We start from the raw sequence: 24,717 nt of genomic DNA, 5'->3' as shown, positions 1-24,717 counted from the left end.
ATGTGTGTGTGAGTTTATTCTTGTGTGAGTATGCTATCTTACATGCTTGTGAGCATTACCTGCATGTACCCATGGATATGTGTGTGTGTGTGTGTGTGTGTGTGTGTGTGTGTGTGTGTGTGTGTGTGTGTGTGAGAAAAAGAGAGCATGCCTCAGGGGTAAGCCGAGCCTCGGTGGGGTGAATGGCTCCAGTGTAGAACGACTTTGTCACAACCCCAGCCTGCTGCTCTTTGAATAAAGCGGGTCAAACAATGCTGACTCCTCCACTGTAAGCCAGCCTACAGTCAACCTGTTCTTTATTCCACCAACAATAGACCAGGTCTTAAGTTACGGCATACTAAAGCTGCCTCAGAAGAACTCTTGAAGTCCATAACTCTCCGTGGCCATATCTTATATTCTTTTTTTATATAGTTAATTCAGAATGTTTCCCTTCTTACTCGAAAGTTACAACCAAGTCACAGAATGTAAGAGGTGTGAGTGCCAGAGCTTTAGAGAAAAATCACCATAAAACAGTGTAACAGGTACTGGCAATAACTCATGCCAGTCATCATACTTTATGTAGCCTATATATTCCTCTACAATGACAGGAGCAAAAATAAGATAATGAAATGCAACGTTTTACCAAGAAGCACGATCCACTGTAAATTTTCTCAATGGCCATCTATCTGAATATAGATGAAAGATACTCATCACAGATCTATCTTTTCAGGAAACATAAGGAATCACTGGCTGATGTAGACATTAATGAGGGCTGGTTATGATAAAATGGTAACACCAAAAATAAAAAATAGCATATTAAAGATACAACACGCACAAAATAATTGACATACAATGTATGTAACTGTACATATTTGATCTTATTGCACATCATAATAGCAGCAAATGTGCAATTGATCATATTATGTTGGTGCATTGTATGTTACATAATGTCAGTTGATGATACTGAGTCTAGGATGCAGTATCATGCACGCTTGGTAACAGAACAACAGAGACGTCAGTCAAAGTTGTCAGTCAAAGGAAACCACTCTTGTTTTGATAACAGATTTTGGTTTTAGGTTATTCATTCAGCTCAGTACTGCATATTTTGACTCATTTTTGTGTTGTAGCGGCTGTGTGTAATATATCACACATTGATGAAAATATATCATGAGGAAATGAATGTACCAACAATCTGTAGGTAGATATTAAAAGCAATATGGTGCTTTTCTGTCAAACTGTAGTTTATAGACTATGACATTGGCATTGAAACATACCAACAGTCTGACAAACCAACTGACGTGGATGAATGCATCATCGTGTTCCTTTACCATGGAAAAAAATGAATAAACTTTTAACATATAACAATGCCTTGAACCTAAACTAAAAATACAGAATCATAGAAGGATTGTTTATTGAGCCTTGGATGTAGCAATGAATAATCTGTCCTTGTTGTGAAACAGCGGACCAGCTATTCACCCTTGCATGCAAACTGCTTTGACAAAATGGGGTGCCAGTCCGTGTATAACTGCACTGAGTGCTGTGTCTTCATTCTCTGCGGTAGGTCAGACATGTTCTCAGTGGGCTTTGAGTCCACCAAAACTGTTCTTCATCACCTATGATGTTTGTAATATCCATGGACAGAATCTCAAAGCTCAGCCAGGGAGTGGAGAGTATTACGTTTGGTGACATCTCAATTTCATGGCTCTTTGCCAATGCTTAAGGTCTGTTGGCTTCATCAGGACATGACCTTCTGCATGCACTCAGGCAGTTTGCAGCCAGCTGTGCAGCTGTTATGATATACTGTCAGCAAATTTTAGGCTGGAAAAAGACCAATTGCCTGCTCTCACTTAAGACAGAGTTACTGCCTTGAGTTTATAAGCTAGAGATAAGAAGTTGAAAGTGAGGGTATGTATAAAGGAACATGAGATGAACAGCCAGATTGGTGCCCCGTCCACAGTCTTGTAGATGTTGTACCCTTGTACTCTCATGGTGACAGGCAGTGATGGGCAAATTACTTTGAAAAAGTAACTAATTACAATTACAAATTACTTCTTAAAAAAGTAATTGAGTTAGTAACTCAATTACTCTATTATAAAAGTAACTAATTACTAGGAAAAGTAATTTTTGCGTTACTAAAACAAAGTAATATGTCAAAGAATTCGGCTTTTTAGAAGCATGTTTCACACGCCAGTTTCATAGAGTAGAGTGTTTATATTTCCACTTGCTAAACGCCGACTTTCCCACTTTATCCTCCTCTTCTGTACTCGCCATTTCTTCTCTGTCTATCACTTTGGTTTTACCGGTCGAAAGTTGTGTGTGTGCGCCGCACAGAAGCTACGTCGGTTTGTGTGTAAAATAAACTCCTACAAGGATTCGTCAATGATGTCACGCAGCTATACATCGTCAAGTCAGTTACTTCCTTGTTCCATATCCGCAAAACATGACCTGTCTTATCCTTGGTATTTATCGAAACCGTGTTGTACTAGTGTGCTCTCTACTCTGCAGCCCGCTTATGAAGTGAGGAGGAGGAAAGGAAGAAAAGAAAAAACAATAGCCTAGAACTCATGCTGGCTGCAGGCTTTTTTTTTTTTACCATGATCGCGCTGGGGCCCCGATTTTAGTAACGGCAACACAAGTCATGTTAGTAACGGAAACGGCGTTAGTAACGCTGGATAAAGTAATTAATTAGATTACAAATTACAGAGGAATGTAACGGCGTTACGTAATCGCGTTTATTCTAACGGCGTTAGTCTCAACACTGGTGACAGGTAACCTAAGCTTAAAAGCAAGGCTCTCAAGTCACCTGTTGATCTATGTTCCTTGGTGGATTCTCCAAATCACATGATCACACGAGAGTCACGACATAACGTGGGAATCCATCTTGTCAGGCTTCAAGTTATGCGTTTGTGGCGGAACCACAGTGGTTTGGACCAATCACAGCCAACCAATGGGGAACTTCTGGCTGCAGTGGACTTGGTTGAGATGTGATGATGGCAGGAAGAGATAGCGTGTGATAGACAGTGATAGACAGATGGTTCATCCAATCACCTGCCAAGTTTTTTTTAAAGTGCCCGTCCTTTGTCTAAACTGTTTCCAAGGTTGACTTATCAGATGATTCTGTGTACAGCACATCCTCTACGAGCTTAGAGTGGATATCTGAGAACTCAGACATCAGAAGGAGCTCAGAGATTGTGGCTGTATAGGTTGTTCAGGCAGATGATGCTCTCTGTGTGCCTTGCTTTGAAAGTCCCCAGATCTACTGCACACTGATGTAATTGTATTTATCCCATCTGGCCTGAGAATAGCTCTAGATAGGGGATGTGGCTGAAGAGAAAAGTGTCTCCTGATGAATCTGCTGCAACTGTGACCTGGACACAGATGGGCAGTGGAAAATGATTAGATTTGGAATTGAGATAAACATGACAATGCTTTTATGTTATTGTGTTTCTCTTTTTTATTCCATTTTCAAATGTATGCCTATCTGTAAATGTTGGTTTGGATCAGAATAAGGTTTGGTGCACATCATTTTAGTGAACACTAAACAAAAATCTCTGTTTCTTTGTAGAGGAGTTCATTGTGGCAGCTCAGAGGTTTGGCCAGGTGACCCCCATGGAGGTAGACATCCTCTTTCAGCTGGCTGACCTGTCAGATCCCCGTGGGTAAGAACGACACACTCCGAAAAAAAACACACACAAAAATCATGCTAGCTTTGATATAATATCTCAATTTTGATAATATGACAGTGCTTTGGGTACAACTTTCTTTGCAATATTAAATCTGCATATAAATATGCAGTAATGGTGGAATAGCATCTCACATCTGAACCATCTGATCATACCTAAGTCGTTTCACTTTTTCCTCAGTTCATCAGGGAGTTGTGCAGAGTAAGTCTATCCTACACTTGCCCCCCAAAGCGCACCTTTAGCCCCAGGGTCCAGATGAGCTCTTTCTTCCCTCTCAAACTTCTCTGCAAAGGATCAAAAGAGTCAGACATGACTACATCAGTGCCAGAGAATCCTCTTTCATTCCAAAACAAATCCAAACTCCCATTTATCTTTAAAAAAGGGGCAATTCTAGTCCCTATGATCCGTGGCACACAACAACTGTATGCGTCTCACATTCCCCCACTTCCTTTGCGTCTGCCTCGCGGCCCGACCAGTGTGCTCATAATTTCTAACCCCGGCCTGGGACACCACCTGATTATTATTTCTGGGCAATGGGATACTTTAATAGCCCTCTCCACTCCCCTTGATTGGAGATGCGGGAGATAATAGCCCCAATATTCAGAGGAGAGGGGTGTGTGTGTGGGGGGGGATTTGGCTTTCCCGTTCCTTCAGCCTGGGAAATCTGGGACCATCATAGAGATGAAAATGGAAAGGCAATAGTTTTACATCCAAAGGTTTAACATCTTTGTTATACTTGGATGTAGGCATAAAGGAGTGGGAGTTGTCAGTTCCTATAGACCTTACTCAATCATGCCAAGCGCAGGTCTGGATTTTTGAATGCCACAGTGTTTTCTCATGGAATGATGGCAAGCATCCGTAAACTTAGAGAAATTTCAGCCTGACAGATGGTGCTTCCAAAGGTCATGGACACGGTGATTCATTGATGAAATATTATAATCCTCTGAGAGTTTTTACAAGTTACTTGAGACTTCTCATTCTCTCTCCTCATCAGACGTGTTGGTTTAGCGGACATTGAGAACATCGCTCCTCTGGAGGAAGGCGCCCTGCCCTACAACTTGGCTGAGGTCCAGAGACAGGTACAGAATATGAAGACTTGTTGATGTGTTTGGTTTCCTCTTCCACACTGGCAGCGCTTTTCAGTCTCAGCACATTCTCTTGGGCTAGATGTCGCCATGTAGATGACTAAGATTAGTAAGATGATTAAGGATAATGATATCTCCTGTTCACATGCAATTAATCCCTCAAAACAAAACATCTATTTGATTATGGCAACAATTGCACAATTAATTCCTTGAGACATTTAAGAGTTGTGTGTGAGTGAATGAAAACAAAAGACATGTGACACAGATCCAAACAAGTGGAATAAAGTTGAGCGTTTGCCCCCCAAAATGCCATTCGGCCATTGCTTGTCAGTCCTGCTCATATTCAAGAGTTCATACTAAGGTTTAGACCAAGTTGTGTCCAAGTCATTTCCCATCACAGACTTTAGGAGACTTTCTTGAGAGAAAACATGATGAGACCTCTCTCTGACATGCGGTCTTAAAAAAACATGCACACCAAAGTCACAAATCCAGGGAAATAAAGACGAGTGGAACCGTCCTCGAAACTTGATGAACCTCTAACGTGCTTCAAGTTGCAAATAATAGATGTGAAGAGACTTTGCAGTAGTGAACAAGAGCAATTTGTAATGAAGAAGAGGAAGATGTATGGAGAGCCAGACAGATGAGCAGAGGACTGTTTTCCCTCCCCGGGCCTGTTTGGTCAGAGTTGTGTTGCCTGGTGGGTTCCAGCGCTACAGTGAAGGCTTGGCCAGGCCATATTGGAGCAGGCGGGGGCCAAAGGGGAGAAAGCAAAGGGGCCCAGCACTACACAGACGCCAGTCCCACCACAATGAGCCACTTTAGGCCCTTGTGGTTTGGCCTCGGGGGCTGGCCGCCAGCTAGCTGGAGCTCTCTCTCATCTTTTGCTCGTTCTCTTCCATTTCCTTTTTTTGATCTACTTCTCTCTCTCTCACTCTCTCTTATTTCTCTACATGTTTGTCGCGTCGCCCTTTCTTGTTCCCTCTTTATCCCTCAAACATCCTGATTTTTGGTATTGCCAAGTTTCTGTCCACAGGCAGACAGAGCTGAAGAAGATGGTAGAGTTGGAGGAGGTTGTGTCTGAAGGAGACATTTGGGGAGGAAGAAACTATAGTGTAGATGGGGGTGGGAGTTTACTCTGGCAGGTGGACCTGTTCTAGAGTCTCCCATCCCCCTCAAAGGCACACACACACACACGCACACACTCGCACTCACATGCTTACAACGCTCCAACCCCCGCTCTCCCCAGGGTCGAGAGGCCAGAGCTGGGCAGACCAGACAAGCAACAGGTACCTCAGGTGGAGGGGGGAGTGTGGCTAATGTTACTGTGTGTTACTAATGCTGGCTACTAACACTCTTTTGCTGGTTGCATAGCATGGTGATGATCACAGGGCTATACTAAGATCACTTTGAGTCCAGGTTTAGTTCACAAATGTGCCGACACACTGGTGTAGACTGGATTAGTTAGGCATGGTGAAGTGAAAATAAAGATGATCAAATATGCCAGATAATATAAGCATCTTTGCATTAATCCTTAGTTAGTGAATAAATAGTGTGTTCGAAAGAAGTAATTCTTAATTAAATGTAAGGGGGAAAAAATCTTTTAATCAGTAGATTAATAGTGTTTCATACAATGGTCTGTTTTAATTTCTACTTTCTAATTTTCTAACCTAGAAAAGCTTAATATCTTCTGTATTTCTAACCCTAACTCAAGATGTATCACACACACCCTTCAGTAGACCCACTGGAACTTCATCAACAGTGGCTTCTACTTTCAGACTTTACTAACCCTGATAATTTGAATCTACCATCTGACCACTTGTGCAGGGCTTTGTGTTGCTTTCACCAATTATTTTCTCTAGTGCTGAAATGAGTTTTCTGTTAGCTGATTAGTCTATCAACAACGACAAAAAGACAATTTTGATAACAAAGTATTTATTAAGTATTATGAATTAATTGGGTTGAGTGAGTACCAGGTTGGGACAAGTAACTGGTACAGACAATGTATTTTATAAAGGTACGAGTATCATTCAAGTAAAATGTGTACTCGTTATCTGAAGTTCATTTATTCAAATTTATATAAAAACAACTTGTGTTGTGTATTCTGTGACTTTCTCAAAAACATGTACATACTCTTACCAATATCCATCATGACACTTGGACTTGCTGTCAAACACTGTACAGCAGGTGTGACAAATGATTGATATAATAGCCATGCATAGCATGCAACGTTTAATGTGAAACAGTATTGAAATATCAATGTCTGAAACAGTGGCTTGTCTAGAGTCATGTCTCTCTCCGGTTGCTCCATCCAACAGTTTTTATTCGTTGTGTTCCCCTTCTGCACTAATGTATCTGTTGTCTCCTTTCCATGGTCGGAGCAGCAGTTGGGCAGTGACCACTCCCGCCCCATCCTAGTCCAGGTGGCAGAGTCGGCCTACAGGTTCGCCCTTGGCTCAGTGGCAGGGGGTAAGAGTCACGCCCCATTGGCTTCCTGCATACCTTCACCCCACCACCCACCTACCTGCTTACGTGCCTACCTGCCCCCCGCCCTCTGCTGTCCTCATAAGAAAAGGGTGAGAGAGATAGAGGACAATGGCCCCTCTATTGCCCCTTACCTTGCTTACAAGAGCAACAGTCGCTCCCCTGCTTAAAGAGAAGTGCTCCCTCTCTTTCTTGCTCAATCTCTCTCTATCTCTTTTCCCGCTCTCCACCATCCCTCTGTCTCGCTCTGTCCTGTCCCTCGCCTCTGTGCGTGCCATGGGAAAACCCTCCTGTGTGGATTCTTTTGTACCTGTGTGAGTGATCAGAAGGGGGAGGATGAAGGTGGGGGTGAAGGGCGGCGCCTGGGCCTTGTGTTTGGCTTCAGACTCCCCACTGTTTTCCTACTCCTCCTCCTGCTCCCTTCCTTCATTCCTCCCTTCTCCTCCTCCTTCTATCCCAAGGGAGACAGCTTAATAAGGAGGTATGGGTCCGCCATCCCTTCTTCTCTCTCGGCCTCTCTCTAATTAAGTCTGTCGCCTTGGGTCGGTTCTTTTTGTTTGTGTCCGTCTGACGGCCGAAGACACTGGGACTCAAAACACTTCAATGTCGTCCTTAACATTACCCTACAGACTTCCCCTTCCTCCTCCGCCTTTTTCCTTTTCTTCCTCTCAAAAGGTCCTGTCACCCAGATTACAAAGACATATTTTGTCACCTATCTCGAGTGGAATTTAGCAAAGGAGTTTTCGTTTTTCACCCCAATATAATCATATTCTTACCCTAAATCTTTTATTACTTCTTTTATCAAGGTTTGCTCGTACCAGTGCTGCAGTTGGCATTACCAATCAGTCTTAACCCCTCAAATGTGCCCTAGATTGCCAGTTTCAACCTGATGAATGCTACCTTTTCATGAGTGGGTGTGTGTTCATGAGATTTGTTTCATTCATGAAAATGTCACCAAAGAGTTTCAAGAAAAACTTCATGCAGCTGCATCACTCCTAAGGGATAGTCATTCAAAAACTGTAATTGAAAAAAAAAAAATCTTTCATTTATACTGTGTGCCAACTTAATTTACTTGGACCCAGTGACATATATACTTATACTTTCACATCTGAACAAATACTTCAAGTGTTACCTTTATTGTGATACCTTGATTATTCAAATAGACCTTGTAGTTGCAGAATGTGACAAATTCTCTTCAGTTCTCTTCATCTATTTGGACAATGAACCCACTGACAGTTTTTACAGTTCTTTCTACTCAGAACTACTGTAGTCCCTACGAAAAAGTTTGTATTTCTATGCATCCACACTGGCGATAATTTAATCAACACGCACTTCAAACAGGTTTTTCCCAATAGTTTCATAAGAAACTGTAGGTTAAAGTCATCATCTAATATCATGTGACATAGAACAACACTGTTTTCCCTTTACTCCTCTCATCTATCTCTGTAGTGTTTTGCACCATCATTTTTATTAGTGATGTCTTCACTCTCAACACAAATGTGTACTGATCTGTAGAAAAGAGGAGGACAATGGTGGCGCAGTCATATCAGTAAACCCCTTAAGCGAATATTTGTATTGAAATAAACAAAAAGTGTATATAAATAAGCTTCTTTTTTTGTCTTCTCTGTAGCTGTGGGTGCCACAGCAGTGTACCCCATCGATCTGGTGAAAACACGCATGCAAAACCAGAGGAGCAGTGGCTCCCTGGTTGGAGAGCTCATGTACAAGAGCAGCTTTGACTGCTTCAAGAAGGTGGTGCGCTACGAGGGCTTCTTCGGCCTTTACCGAGGTCAGTATGCAAGACTAAAAATTCACGTTCAAGTGTGTAAGATGTCATGTCCACAAAGTGTTTGTTCGGCAAATAAGTTGTGGTTGCAGATTGGAAAGTTGAAACCATCTTTGAGTTCTTCATGCATTATCTGCAGCATTAATAGTGCAGCAGCTTATATACTCCAACAGCAGGATTTTTTAACATCATGGCGGTTACCACGGTCATGCTAGAGAGCACTATACCAATGTAGTTTTAACATACATCTTATTAAGTCAGGCAGTCAAATCCACAATACAGGTTTAGAAAGAAGGGAGCTGAGATGGTAGAGAAGAAAGAAGTAGTGAGTACAAGGGACAATAAAAAAGAAGAGGAGACGAGAGGAGAAGCAAAGTGTAGGGTGGATGGAGGGCGTTGTGAGTTCACCTCTCTGCTGACCTGTCTCCTTTGAAGTGATTACCGGCTGGCTGGGGACTTTCAGAGCAGGACAATGAACGTCACACGCAAAGCCACATACCTTTAGGCCTGTGTCACGACGTGGTGATGTCGCATGTCTGGACTTACACACTCATACAAACACACACACAGACACAGAGCAGACGCACAAGTATGTAGGCATGCACACACCGATGGCAGGTGACTTCTTGGGCATGCAGGTACGCACATACCGGGGTCTGACATCCCTAATGACTACCTGCCCTGTCTTCAAAACAGAGGTTAGGATGTCTGTGTTGGTATTGTTCGGGTCGGATTGGAAAAAAGGTCCCCTGGAACGGTGGCTGGAGCCTTTTTTAAACCTCATGATTTTGATTGACAGCTCCGGGCTCCCGAGAGGAAACTTGAATGCTTGAATTTCTGTGGGAAACACAAAGGCCATCAAGAGTGGAATGGCTTCACAGACAGAGACAGACAGGTCCGGCTCCAAATAGATGGCCAGACAGGTATCCTGCCAGCCAAACTGTAGTTATGTAATATAAGTTGAAAGTGCCTTCACTGAAAACCACGGGAAAATCTGCTTAGTGAAGAATGTGGAATCAGAAGCACAAAATTGACACAATTGCTAATGTAGTATGATGCCAGAAGAGATTTCATAAAAACAAAGCAGCCCAAAGGAATGAGGAGAATATTTCCAGGGTTTTTTTATGGAGAAGATTTTACAAAAATAAATTAGATGTGCTTTTCCTATATCCTTTTGTGTCTGTATGCATGTACATTGTGTGTTGAATATCATCCCTGACAACCTACTGCCACGCATCACATGGTCATCACTTTTACTTTCACTTTTAACCTGACTCACTTCAAAGTGTTCACCTTCAGTCCTGTCCCCAAAAGGACAATAACTGTGGAAAAATACATTTTCCCCTCAAACCAGACTCCTTTCTTGTGTCTTCACTCTAGTTTTAGTGGACTGTTGGCCCGCAGTAACCAGCTGCTTGCTTCTGTTGACTGACTGCACGCACACACACACACACACATACACACACACACAAAACAAACACACAAACAACAATAGCTGAGTTATGAACCAAACCATGGATTTGGAGGAACGTTAAACCCCTGGTGTTGAAGAAAGTATGTGAGCATTTAGAAAAAAATGTTTCAAAAATGATCTTTGTTTGCTTTTTTATGAGGTCCAGGCAAGTCCTTTCGCCAAAGCTACAAATTGAGTATATGATTATGTGTGTGTGGCCTTGTTACACACAAACTACTGTAGAATATTAACTGTGTTTGTTACTTTTAGGAAATAGTGTGTATTTGTGTGTTTGTGTGTGTGTGTGCTTCTTGCCTTGGGGCTGGGTAGGGGGCCAAGTTTCATTGTGCTCTGTTGTGATTATTTTGTTTATTTTTATCCTGCTTTGGGTTGTAATTGAGGTCTGCGTAAACTTTTGGTCGGTTTGTTTTATACTCTGCCCTTTTTTCCTATTTTGGGAAGCAGTTTCTCTCTCTTCATCCCCTCTTTCTTCCTCTCTCTCTGTCTCTCTCTCTCTCTCTCTGTCTCTCTCTTGTTGCTACTCTGATGTCCCCACACTCCACATCAATAGATTTCATTAACGTATGGGGGGATCTTGCAGGGTCGGACGCATGTGGCGGGAAGCCGCACATCATGTGGAGTGTGTGGAAGTGGTATATGTACTGTATATGCATTGCTATGAGTGTGTGTGTGAGAGTGAGTAGGGGTACCACAGCACTCTTTTTTTCTAATCATTTCGTCGTTTTCTAATGATAGGTCTCGTACCACAGCTACTGGGTGTGGCGCCCGAGAAAGCCATAAAGCTCACAGTAAGTCACTGTGTTAGAGAGCACATAGACACATGCATGCACATTCACACAGACAGAGATCCGTGAGCTTCTTCCATCACTCCAACCTAATGGATGGATTTTATATTATGTGATACAACACACTTAACAGACCATTACGTACTGCATAGTTACACATGCACACAACCTGCTCAGCCTTCATCTTTTCCTGCATCTGTTTAATAAAGCATCTTGATGAAATGCATTTATAGCTTTTGTGGGACAAACAGCAGTACTCTTGTTGTTAAAAGACGTCTGCTCTACACCTGCTGTTCAATGCTGTAGGCTTGTCAGTATAGTTATTTAGTATAGTTAACTCTAAATGTTTTTGTTCTAAATGTACAGGTCCTACATAAAACAGTGTATGCTCTATTTTGATTGTATATTTATATTGTGTTCCACTATTTTCTGCTTGATCTTGATCTTTTCCTGATATTTGTGTTTCCAGGTGAATGACTTTGTTCGAGGAAAGACCAGACAGAAAGATGGCACAGTCCCATTGGGAGCTGAGATCATGGCTGGTGGATGTGTAAGTCTCAAGCCAACTGTTGCATTTATTACATTTTGTGATGAGAATTTTTTGTGCACATTTGAAAGTATAATGTTGGACTAGGACAGTGGTAACAACCTGGAGAGAATTTAAGATTATTAAGTGTTACATTCAGAGACTTTTTTTCATCCCGACAGTTACATTAAGCCACGACCTAATGTAAGAAAATACTATAAGTAGGCCTCCCTCTTACTATTTTGCAGGCAGAGCTTTAGTTTTGAGTAATTATTGAAGAATCCAATCCAACCTAAGGTTGTGCCATATCATGTAGTTCATAATGACACTGGCAGATTGTTCAGTGCGATAACAATTTGTCATGTTTTGAATAATAATAATTTTGTAACAAATACACGTCATTACTACATACAACAGCAGCAAGCTCGGCTGAAAGTAACAGCACCGCAGCCTCCACTGTTCACTCCAAAATAAGAGGCAACTTTGGCAATATAAACATGGTTTTATGGCTTTATGTGACTGAAAAGGGTAGCTGCAAAAAGGGGCAATAGGATAGGATAGGTAGATAAGGTCCTCACACCCTTTACTGTGAGGCAGTGTTTTCCTCCTCACATGACTAGCTGCATTTTCTTTACAAAACACGTAGAGAAGGAAATAGTTCACATTACATTGGAACTCAAGGATTTGCATTTATGCACTTCGGGTCTTGCAACTTGGGGAGGAGAGCTAAAAGTGGAGAGAGGAATATATGCGATATATTGAATAAATGTTTTTTAAATCACTTGTCAAAAGCATTACGTTGCTCTCAGTATTTATCAAAGAGGGATGTTCATATTGGTATAATCATGATGTCTGCTTCTACATGTGAATTCTGAATGATCAAAACAGCAATGCTGAGAATTTTTCTGGATCAAATGAGAGTTTCTAATCAGACCCTACAGTCACATCTCTTCACCAAGATAAAAAGTCCTCTCAGTTCTTCTCCCAAATCTCTCCTACAAGATCTGTGAGAGTGTTGTCAGTGTGAATATGGCCACAGATGTAGATGACACTGCAAGTACTCAGTTCAAATACAGTCAACATTACATATTTCAGTGTTCCTTATTCCTTAATTTTTCCATAAAAGCCCAAACATGGAGCATCTGTCTCCCTCTTCATCATCTAGGCTCTTCAACGTGCACGGTGTTTAAATGATGCTGCACAGCACACAGACACTGTATACAGTACTAGTGCAGCATACATCTCTTAACTATGTTTACCTGTCTCCTGAGTGCCGCCCCTCTGACAGTCGAGCAGACAGACGCGGACCTGTTTGGACGCCAGAAGCCACCGTTTGTTGATGGAAACGTGTAACGATCACACATGAAAGAGCAAATGCGCATACTGTACATGCTCGCGTCTGTGCATACGTGACAAATAGAAGAGCATGCAAGTGCACACACACACACACACACTCACAGGGAGAAGATGATTGACAGCGGCTGCTACCTGAGACTCCCCCACCACCGCCACCACCACCAGTCTGTTACCTGCTCCCCTCCCATCAGAGGTTTTGATCACTGAGCTGTCACAGCCTACCCCCAATGCATGTATGCACACACACACACACACGGACACACACACTCTGAGTCCACCAAGGCCGGCAGCTTTAGCCTGAGCAAATGAAAGAAGGTCTTTCACTCAACCCTCTTTTGATGCTGATCACTAAAGCAAAGTATTTCAGGATACACAAGTCATTATGGGTTTAGCTCCACTCGGGCACATTCAATTGACCCTATTAGTTTGAGGAGTATGTTTAAGAAATGTTTTAGCACGGCACATTTGCTGCAACTTAAATGTAGCGTTCCATCTTGGATAGCTATGTTGAGTAAAATGAAAAATAAAAATAAGGTGTATTAACTACAGGAAAGCAAATGCACTGAAGAAATGTTTAGCACTGGACTAGGTGTGAAAAGTAGCGGTTGTCTTATTTTTATACAACCCATATGGATTGAGAAGCAGAACCATAACAGATGCATATGGAGAGGAGAGGATAAATGTAGAGGAGAGGAGCGTGGACGGATGGATTTTTCCTCTTTTCCCCCCCGAGAGCCGTCGTGACAGCTCCTTTCATCCTGGCTGAGGCCCCGGTGTTAGTGCTGGCACTGCACTCTGCCTGCCACTTTATCTCACACACTCGCACACTCACACACACACCGTACACACATATAGAAGTCGAACCCTCCTGAACCCTTTTTTAGTGAGGCTCCAGCCACAGCACATGAAATCTGTTTATATCATTTGGTAGCTGTGAAAGTGTTGGTTTGGACCACAGTGTCAGCCTCAGGTCCACAGTCTATAAAGCAAAAGACACAGAGAGAGAAAAGAATGGAGCGAACAAGGGAATAGTTACATTGCATGTTCGCTTTCTGTGTCCTAAACTTGTCTGAAGTTTTTCAATAATCTTTTTATCATTTCAGTCATTTTAAAAGGAGCAATTTGTAAGATATGGCCTAAATTTCCATTTTAAAAAAATCAAAAATGAACTTACTACAGTCTTGAGGTTATGTCAAAGATGTCTTGCACGTCTACTGAAGTTAGCATGCTAACCAGCTAGCCCTGGCCTGTCCTGTCTGTAATACCACTTTGTACCGGCAAGAGGTGATAGTCCGATAGCAGTGGCAGTGTATGCTAGCTGTTAGCGTAAAAAAAATGTAATAAAATAAGCTCAAAATGTGATGAAATTAAATACCCTTGCTTCAATCTTCCTTACTAAATAGAAAAATAGAACTGTACAACTTCTCAATTCCAGTTTTTCTCTTTTATCAAACTAAGAAGAGCTTAATTGCCTCATTAACTCATTGACTCTCTGTCCCTTCTCTTGCGCTTACTAAGCCATGAGTCAATTTGCTAACGTTGACTAGCGAAAACCAAGGATAGCTACCAATGAGCAGCAGTTGTAGGTTACTCTGGTGATATGCTGCCCCCTGTGTTTTTGAAGCTGCCTTTAAATTCTACAAATCGTACCTTTAAGCAAAAATGTCAAACATTTGCTGGTTTCAGCTTCGTAAATGGAAGGACTTGCTTTTCAGAGTAAATGAAGAGTGTTGGGTTTTTGACTGTTATTTGGACAAAAGAAGCAATTTGAAGACGTCACCTTGGGCTCTGGGAAATTGTGATGAGTCCTGTGACTGTGCTGCTCTCTCTTTCTCTGCTCCTCTCCTCTTCTCACCTAGCTATTCCTCTCCTCACCTCCTCCTCTTGCTCCTTCCTCTATCCCTCTCTAAACCCTGTGGCTCAGCACCATTAAGCTCCAGTGCAGGTTGCCAGTTTCTAATGATTATTTGGTAAGAATGGCATGCTCCATCGACTGAGCTGGCTGGATGCTTATCTGGCAGTTCCTGGCCTGCATTTTAGGACTTAAGTTACACAAAAATACTTGGTGGGTCATTGCTGTGAGGAGAAGAGGGCTCGGAGTGAAAAAATACAGTAATACTTTGTTCGTTTGCACGGCTGGTTTACGTCTTTGTAATGGGTTTCTTATTCAGGCCTGATGTGAATTATGAAGACATTATCAGAGAATCTAATAAACACAAAAACACATGTAGCATGAAGGGTGTTAAGCAAAAATAAAAGTGTGATTGTTATTTATTGATGGCGGCGAATGTTTTCAGTCGGTGCTAATCTGTTATATGGCCAAAAGTGAGTGGTTGGCGTCTGGGAATCCTCAAACTTTACTAAGCTCTTTCTGCATCACACTCGCACATAGCTAGGAGCTCTGGTGCGTGCATAAGGTGCTGACGTCCCAGGTTTCTAAGGATCACCTTGCCTTGTAATTACCTGGGAATCATGAGAGAGCCGCCGACGCTGTCACTCCATAATCACAACCCTCAACCTCTCCGCCCCAACCTCGACCTTCCCTCACTTCTCGTGTTTTGACTTACTCCTCTCTCTCTGCTTCTGCCTCTCTCTCTCATTAGCTCTGTTTATTTGTCCGTTTCTCTCCATTCTATCTGTCCGGGATGCTCAGAAGTTTTTGAGTGATTTTCCACAGTTTAGAGGAGACGTGGGACGGCGGAGCACACAAAATGATCCGCATTGTCACTCCTTTTATCTCACGTTGTCAGGCCTAATTGTCAGCTCGTCTCTCTGAACAATGTTGTTGTTTACCCAAGGAGAGTAAACAACATCTCCATCTCCTCAATCTCCAGTCTCATTAGTATCCGATTGAAGCAGCCAACGCTGCTAGGGGCCGGAGCCAATAGCCTCTTAATGCTCTAGCTATTAGCCAGCATGTAATCAACTAGGTTATTTCCATAAAACAAGTCATAAAGAGTTTAGCTGTGAGATGTAGCAGCTTTAGAGCGGCAGCCCTCCCGCTATTCACAGTCTCTCATTTGTCGGGTCTGGAAGGGAAGCTATAGTCCACTATAGCGGCTGCACACACCTTCAATGAGACTATTATGATCTCTGTCTCTCCCTCCTCCCCTCTCTTCTCTTAGGCAATATATGGTAACACTTAAAACTGAGGGACATTTAGCCCCAAAAATGCTCATGTTGCAGATTGGAGCTTGATGCTTTCCCGTAAGGCGAGAGGCGACAAGCACAATCCATCATTCATAACGCAGCGACTGAAGGAGGGGGAGACAAGGACAGAAACAACAACAAACAGACCAGGCCTATTTAAGACACAAACGGCGCCATGGCAACCGATTGCTATCTAATTGCGATGAGCCGCCCTTTTTTGCGTGTAGCTACAGTAACCACTGGCAACCGTAGCAAGAGCAGGACAATATTAGAGAAGATGAGAGAGATCGTTTGAGAGGAGGTCAGAGAGAGACAATACTGGAGAGGAAAGTGAGAGCAACAATTCAAGGAAAAAGGAAGACGCACAAGTCAGAGAAAGACCACTTTCCAAATAAAAACCACTGTAAACATTTCTCAGCACCAAGAAGCTTTTTGGAAATGTCGTCATGTTCCCTGACTAGACACAGTTAACCATTTGTCTTGCCACAACCCAGCAGACCAGTCTGAACCTGCTGCAGTATTGTTGCCCTCCCCTTACAAGTACAGGTTTGGAGGATGGTGTGAAGTGAGAGGTTAGAGAGAAAAAGAGAAGTCAGAGTCCCCCGCAGGGTGTGAGTGATGAAGACAAACAGCTGACAGACCCGAGCTGCATCAGCTGGATTTCCCGGTACTCTCCTGAACTCTCCTCCTCTCCACATGTTTGTTTTGTAGCTGGTTGCTGAGCCGGCACTATTAAGTTGCATCACTTCCTTCAAATTGGCCCCAAGACAGATAGTAGTTACATTGTCAGTCTTGATTGTATTTTGATGATTTTTGTTCATTTAGTAAGTGTTGTGGTTTTTGAAATGAACACCTCATCTTCAGCAGAACACAGACGCTCAAAATCGCATAATAAACATATACAAAACTAATGTTGAAAGTCTGGTTTCGTGTTCAACTCAAGTATCCAATCAAGAATCAGGAATTTCACTCCTCCTGAAGTTCATTGCATTCATTTCTTTTTGTCCTTCTGTTCATCCAGGCTGGTGGCTCCCAGGTGATCTTCACCAACCCTCTGGAGATTGTAAAGATCCGTCTGCAGGTGGCGGGAGAGATCACCACAGGGCCGAGGGTCAGCGCCCTTTCTGTCATCAGGGACCTCGGCTTCTTTGGACTTTACAAGGTGAGAATTGTCCTTGGGGTCAGAGGTGCATGTATAGATGAATACAGTGCACTAAAGCCTCATGTGTAGCTAATGTAGTTGAGATATCTTCTCTTTGTGAACTACAATACTATTTTTCACCCGAGAACATAGTATTGAGGTTTGAATGGTTCATTTTGATTCTTTTGATGTCTCCTGGGTGCATTTTTTAACTTTACAATTACAGGATATTAAGGCTGACACTATTTTCTGACCAGATGATCACAAGCAAGTAGTTTGTGTAGTGCTGTGTAGAAAAACAGCAGCATAATCCTACAAAGTAACAGCTAACAGACTACATGATACTGAAAAAAAACAAAGAACGATACCATGGCAAGAAGAACAAAGTGTAGTGTTACAAAATTCTGGGAATTTAGAGATGTAGAGAAATTATTTTTCCTCCATTCCTCTTCACAGCTGAATTGTCACCGTCATAACCTCTTAATGCCAAAACCTCATTAGAGAGTGTTGTCTTGTTCTGCATATTTGGGATCATTGTGTAATTTGTTGTCAACCTCTTGGTCTCCTATCCCAACAATTACAAAGCCACTTTTTCATTTTGTCTTACTCGCATCTCAGCGTGTAGCTGGTTAATGTCTGTTCCAGGAGTGATGGGGACAGTTTATACACTGTGAAACAATGAATGCTTTGTGAATGGGCTGAAGAAATGAACTCAAAGCAGTTAAAAATCAATCCACTACAACATATTAGTAATTGGACATTGCTTACTTTGGCAATAGGACTAACAGAAAGTGGTCATAGTTTCATTCAGTTTCAACTGTGATCACTTTTGTCTCTAAATGTTGTAAATAAAGATGTAGAGGAAGCCCAGAGCCATATTTATACATGACACTGAATTCAAGCTAGATTTGTTGCTACTAAATTAATTGGCTAATTGTTGCCAGACGTCTCGTATGCATGATTTGATATCACCATGTTGGTCTTTCTGGAGTATCATAATTAAGGTTGCTCCAGGACCATAATTGCAACTGACAAATCATGTTTTCCTAATGTCATAGCTTTGGGACTCTGGGAAAAAAATGCATATGGGAAAAGTTATCCTTTCACACTTGTGTTTAACGTTGTGAAAGGGCGTTTTTAACCCTAACCATGTTTTCCTGTTGTGTTTGTTCACAAACAGCAACAGAACACTGAAAAGAAATAGAAATGGGATACAAACCCCAGTCACCTGTGTGAGAGTCCTACCAATCAGACGTGGCAGCTCAGTCTAGAGAAGCACTTAGGCGCTTTTTCTCAAGTTGAGATGACGTTGCCGGAGCAACATTAGTTATGCTTCTCTAGGGACAACACCATCACGAGTTGCAAAGCTGTGATGCCATAACAGCGTGACTGATCGGTTGCAGTTATGTTCCTGTAACTACATTAATGCTAATATTGTAGGACCAACACCAACACTGGGATATCAGATACAGCAATCTGGTATCCATTCTATTATTATTTTGATCAGCCTTGCAATTTTTACAACAATCCCTTATTTCTCATTACTGTGATTTTTCGATTAACTATTCAACTATACATTTTATGTCGGCCCACGTCAGCTATCATTTATATCAACAATTCCATGTGGTCCTCTGCTCAAGAACGAGAAAAGGCACAATTTATGCTAAAAGCTGTATTTAACCTTAATTACCATAATTGGTATTTTTCTGTGGCACGGGGGTTAAAAATTACAGTGCACTGTTTGAACATATTAGAGTTGTATGATATTGTGGACACAACACATCGTAAAGCAAGCGTGAAAGATTATAGTGTCCAAAGAGGCTAATATAAAAATATAGTCGTGTTGGTGTTTTTGAAACAATATTTTCTGCATTTTATAATCATTCTTATAAATACTATGATTTCTAACATCAGTCTGTTTGAGAGGTGCACACACACACAGTCTTCTTTGGATGCTACAAGATGCTACCAGAATAGGAATCAGTGCATGAGCTGCTAACGTTGGCAGCTTAACTGGCGAGCCAGTTAGCCCTCAGGGTAAAACAGAGCATGTCTAATTAAATTACATAAATAAGTCCTAATGGAGCTTGGCAGGGGAGATTGTGCTTCAACCGTAAACACAATCAACTGTGAAAATGTCAATCTCATACCTGCGGTTGTGTTAATTTGCAAGTAAGATGATGGCACTCATCCCAAGTTGTAAACTATTTTAAGAGAGGATTTAGCTTTCTTTGGTGATTATTAGCTACACTGTGAGTGGACCTCGTCACACCAAATGCGTCCCAGGTTCGTGTTTCTGCTGCTGACCACCTGTCAGCACAGAAAACTCCTGTGTAAACCTTTTGGCTCTGTTAGCAAGGCTGTAGTAGATTGTCTCTGTCTACCTGCCCTGATTTACAATGATGTCAGAGTGTCCTTTAGCGACTGTCTCCATTCAGCTGTCTTTCTTTAGTGCATGTAAACGTGTGCATGCTCGTGCACATGCTTCATTGTGTTCGTGTCCTGCTCCTCTCATAGAGAGGAGACAAAGTGCATTGAGAAAGCAGTAGCAGTGTTGGTGGTGGTGGTGGTGGTGGAGGAGGGGAGGCGGGGAGGAGACGAGCTCCAGCCTGCAAGCCCCAGACGGGCTGGCTCCGGAGGGGCTGCACCCAGGCACAGAGCTGCCTTTGTCAGGGTAATTATCCTGACGCTCACCCTCTGCTGGTGGAGCTACCGGTAGGGTAGGGTGGCTAACGCACTAGCGCCACCATTCATCACTGGGGGAAAGTTGACAGTGTAGGAATATTGACCTAGATGATGTTTCATGTTTATGGACTTGGAATTGCGATTAACTTTCTTGCATTTTCCTACTCAGCTAAGTCTTTTGGTGTTAAAGTTTTCTGCACACAAACATACACACACGCTCAGGGCCAACCCAACAGCAATGCCCTGATATTAAGGCTTCGCGTCCCAGTCCCTGTGACGCTGCTTGTCTGTCCTGCCTCGATAGAATCTCCCAGCTTTCAGCAGCCGCTCGGGCCCCAGCCAGCCTGCAAGAGGGACAGGCAGACAAGAAGTGCCAGAGGAAAGAGAGGGAAAGAGATAGCCCAGGTACCTGCCAATCCTCTCTCTGTTTATGTGTGTGTGTGTAGGAACCAAAGGATTATCCCATAGGAGTTAAATGAAGCCTGTCCAAAACAGGGAGACCCTGCCCAGCTCTTTAAACGGCTTCTGTTGACTGTACTTGTTGTATCAAGAAGGTGGCAGCGAGCCAACAAGCTTGAAATACAGCAGGAAACTTAATATGCTTGATGATGATGTAGTGTTGTTTACAGTGGCAGACAAGGAGTCATCTTCGTCAGCCAGTCTGTCTTTCTCTGGTTTTCCCACTCCTTTTTTTTTCTGTCTGCCAGCTCTGCTTGCGGAGCTGCCTCCCTCACCTGCTGCTGAGGACACAGATCGTTTGCATAGAGAAAGACATGTCTGACATGTTGCGGTCCATATTTCACTCTGCCATAAGGAGTCTTTTGGAAGTAGTTTCTTTGGCGGTAACATCAATTGATGCTTGAATAGCTGGTTTGTGAGCCGGCAGTTGATGTTACATATGACTAGAGACTCGAGCCAGAAGTCAAAGCTTGATCCCCTGAGCCCCATTACTCTTTCTCTGCTCTCCTTTACATTTATCCTTGTCTTTGTTTAACTCTTAACCCTTTGTTATGACCCAAAACATCTCCTTTTCCTTCCGACTGCCTTTCTCTAGGGTGCCAAGGCCTGTTTCCTGCGAGACATCCCCTTCTCAGCCATCTACTTCCCCTGTTATGCCCACACCAAGGCTTACCTCAGTGATGATGATGGACAGATAGGGCCAGCCAAGATGCTGTTTGCTGGAGCGCTATCAGGTAAAATACTAAAACAAAAAACACATAAACAATAGTATCAAGATTAGAGGCAAATTAGTTTTAATTTTCCAGATAACATCAATTTTTCCTTCTCGCAAGAATTGTACCTGCGGGGTCCTTGATTAAAAATCAAAAGCACCTGTGTGTGCTCCCTGGGACACTGTTGTTAAAGTCAGGAACGTACTGTGTACATGTATAGTCACTAGAAATAATAAAAAGCAGGAACATTTTAATTTGCCTATTTTTGTCCCTGTAAATGGTAAAAAAAAAACAATATTCATGCATTTGTGTTGTGAATTGGTAGTGTACCTCGTCTGGTAGGCAGCAAAGATGAGCTGTAAACAAAACTCTGATATATTATGACATGTCATGTGAAGTTATATGAACTACTGAGCAAACCTGTTAACACATCTAGCCCTTATAGAGTGACATTAGAATTCAGTTACAGTCATAGTCAAATATTCACTCTCATTTTAGCGTTCACCAGCTAGTCACTAACAGTGTCCGTCTGCCTTTTGGTATTGGTAGCATGTAGTGAACTTTAAGAGCTTTTTCGCTGCCCACTGAGCCCAAAACAACACTGATGAGAGTGGTGATTGTTAGAATTTAAGGATAAATTCCACAATCAGGCACAATCCAAGTGTCCGTAAGCCCCAAGATCCCAAATTGACTTAAAAAATATAATTTCTACCCCTTTTTATATCACAAATCTTCACTGAAGCTGCTTAGCTAAAAGCGTTAGCATGCACCCCGTCTGATGTGGGTACATGATTCGGCCCCCAGGGTGCATATAACATCTTCTCAAATCTTTTTGGGATCTCAGGGCTTCAGGAGACTTTGATTATGCTGGACGAGCTATATGGAGACATGTTATGTTCTACTTCAGTTGTTTAGCAGAATGCCGCAACACTGCTTTGCTGCAAAGCTCCAGAGATGTGTCGTGGGTGACAAAATTGTACCCAACTTTCCATCAACATATAGTGGTGAGGACATAATGACTGAATATCCCTTTTTGCATGAACTTATCCTTTAAGTATTATGTTTAAGACCAAAACAATGAGCTGAAACACAGTAAAACGCTTCTTAGAGTTAAGAGGAATGGAGGAATCGGGGTTATAATTCTCTGTGAAAACAAATGTGTAGCTTTAATGTAGAACTTAATTTTTGGATCTCCTCTTATGAGACTTTATCCAAGATATTTTACACTAGACGAAAAAAAACAGAATGAGTCACTCAAATCTCAGACTGTAATCAGTTAAAATACAACATGCCTTAAAAATCCTGTCATCACTGTCAGCAGTTGGTAGAAGAGTGGATCTAGTGATGCCAGATCCTTTCCGTTCATATGTTTGGACTCTAGTTTGTCCATAACTCTAAAACCAGTGTTTTGTCTTGTAAAATATTTGACCTTTCACAGTGAGCCAAAAAGCTTCGGTCCCAGAGGCAACGTGTAGATCTCTGAAGTTTATGAAACAAAATCTTTGGCCAGGTCCAGTTTTAAACATTTGTCTAACAGTGTTAGAGCAGGTCTCGCTCTGCTCTCCCCTCAGACCTCCACAGGCCTGCAGTAACAGTAGCAGAGCCCAGAGTTTGGAAGGCAGGCAGCCTCTGACCGCAGGCTCCATGGCGGTAGCTGCTAATTAGAGCGCTGCTCAGTGATTGGGGACTGGGGTTTTGGAGCTCTGCAGCAGGGAAGCGCCTCAGATGCCTGCCAACCAGGCCGGCAAGGAGGCTTTCCAATCCTAATAATATTGCACACGCACACACACACACACAAAGGCGAACATGCCTGTGCATACTTTATACACGTTCACCCTGCAAGAATGCATACAGTCCTGTCTGTAGGTTAGTCATAACAGTGTACTGATGACTTAACAACTTTATCCTGAAAAATATGAGCAGAGCTTTAACATTGGATTCATCCCCAAAGAAAACTGCAATAACAGACCATCACTCCCCTGCCAAGTTAAAAGGCTTTAGAGCATTTGCATAAAAGACTTAATATTTGTTTTGAATCCTCAGAGATGTGTCAGCAGCACTCTCTTCTTGAAGCAGAGGCTCAGCACAACACGGAAATATCATAAATCCTGCCTCCCTCCTCCGTTTTTTACTCTGGTTTCTCACCACAGGACTGGCAGCCACGGCCCGCAGACTCCCGAGCCCAAACGAGCCTCATGATTTCTTTATTTTTTTCATGACTTCGACACATTTATCATCCTTCTTTCATATATATTTATCAGCGGTTACAGCATTCTGGCAATTAGTGTTTTACAGTCGGCACAGGAAATTGAATTACACGCTCAGTTTGCACAGCATTATTTAGCTAGGCATTACTCCGTCTATGAAGAACATGGTGTTGGCCATCTCTAACTCACATTAGCTCTGTACGTTAGAAAGAGTTATGGAGGGAGTTTTTGGCCTGATTTGCTGTGTGGTCTAAGGAATATCCATGTTGTTCAGTCCGACTGTTGGTGAATATCCAGACAACTCCTGGCCAGATTACTATGACATTTTTAATTAATATTAATCTCCAAACATGAATGTGAACAAAAACATGAAAATAAATGGAAATAGGCAACTTTTCAAATTTCCCTGTGGTGTTACTGTTAGTGCCACTGGTGCAACGACAGACTGGCCACTGGCCAAACAACACAATTTGATCTATATATCATATATGCTGATCCATCCAGTTTTAAACTGTCCTGGTGGTAAGGGGAACAGACTTTAACACAACACTGGAGCGCTCTCCATCGAGTGATGGTTGCACAGTGGCAGATGAGCCTCCTTTGTGCCGTCCTCCTCTCCTCTCCTCTCCTCTCCTCTCCTCTCCTCTCCTCTCCTCTCAGTTCAGTGCAGGTGGTCAGTCTCCACCGGGTGCCAGTCTGCTAGCTAATGCTGAGTTGATTAGACTTGCTGAATAGCTCGTTTGGCCGTTACAAAAACCAAGAAGTCAGAGTAAATCGTCAAGAGGGCAGTTGATGGTAATGACCGAGCCATCAATGATTGAGTCCATTCATGGCTGAAGTGGCTGGAGAGGAGGTTTTGCAGTCACTCCCTTCAGTCAGCCAGTCACTCTCGCCGACACACGGGGCACAGTGTGCATTGCTCTCATTACCGTCCATTGTCTGGACCCTTTCAAACGGCTCTAAGGAAAGTGGGAGAGAGAGGAAAGGAAGAAAAAAGGTAGAGATTAAATAATGGCCTTGCTGGTGGTATGGATTGGTTGATGGTGAAGTGATAGGAACTGGCCCCTACTTGTGTATAGTGTATGTATGTGGCAGAGTTCCTGCAAGATGGTCAAGATCCGTGATGACGTGTTTTAAAAGAGGGAACAAAGAACGCTAAAACCACTCTATCAGATCCACTTAGGAAGATTTCATTGGCTCGCTGATG

General features: G+C 42.6%; 1 protein-coding gene across 1 annotated transcript in view; it reads left to right on the top strand.

Annotated features, from left to right (window-relative positions):
- The window catches only part of slc25a13 (solute carrier family 25 member 13), a 49,703-nt gene that overhangs the window by 23,022 nt on the left and 1,964 nt on the right, over positions 1-24,717 (top strand). The window contains exons 8-15 of the mRNA XM_084378839.1: positions 3,545-3,638; positions 4,657-4,741; positions 7,129-7,213; positions 8,859-9,017; positions 11,224-11,276; positions 11,743-11,823; positions 17,327-17,467; positions 21,186-21,324. Of these exons, the coding sequence (XP_084234965.1) occupies positions 3,545-3,638; positions 4,657-4,741; positions 7,129-7,213; positions 8,859-9,017; positions 11,224-11,276; positions 11,743-11,823; positions 17,327-17,467; positions 21,186-21,324 (837 nt within the window). The remainder of the gene's footprint in view (positions 1-3,544; positions 3,639-4,656; positions 4,742-7,128; positions 7,214-8,858; positions 9,018-11,223; positions 11,277-11,742; positions 11,824-17,326; positions 17,468-21,185; positions 21,325-24,717) is intronic.

This window comes from Pagrus pagrus (assembly GCF_965226575.1).
Source record: "Pagrus pagrus genome assembly, chromosome: 17".
Classification (NCBI taxonomy): domain Eukaryota; kingdom Metazoa; phylum Chordata; class Actinopteri; order Spariformes; family Sparidae; genus Pagrus; species Pagrus pagrus.
This window is presented reverse-complemented; position numbering and strand designations above follow the sequence as displayed.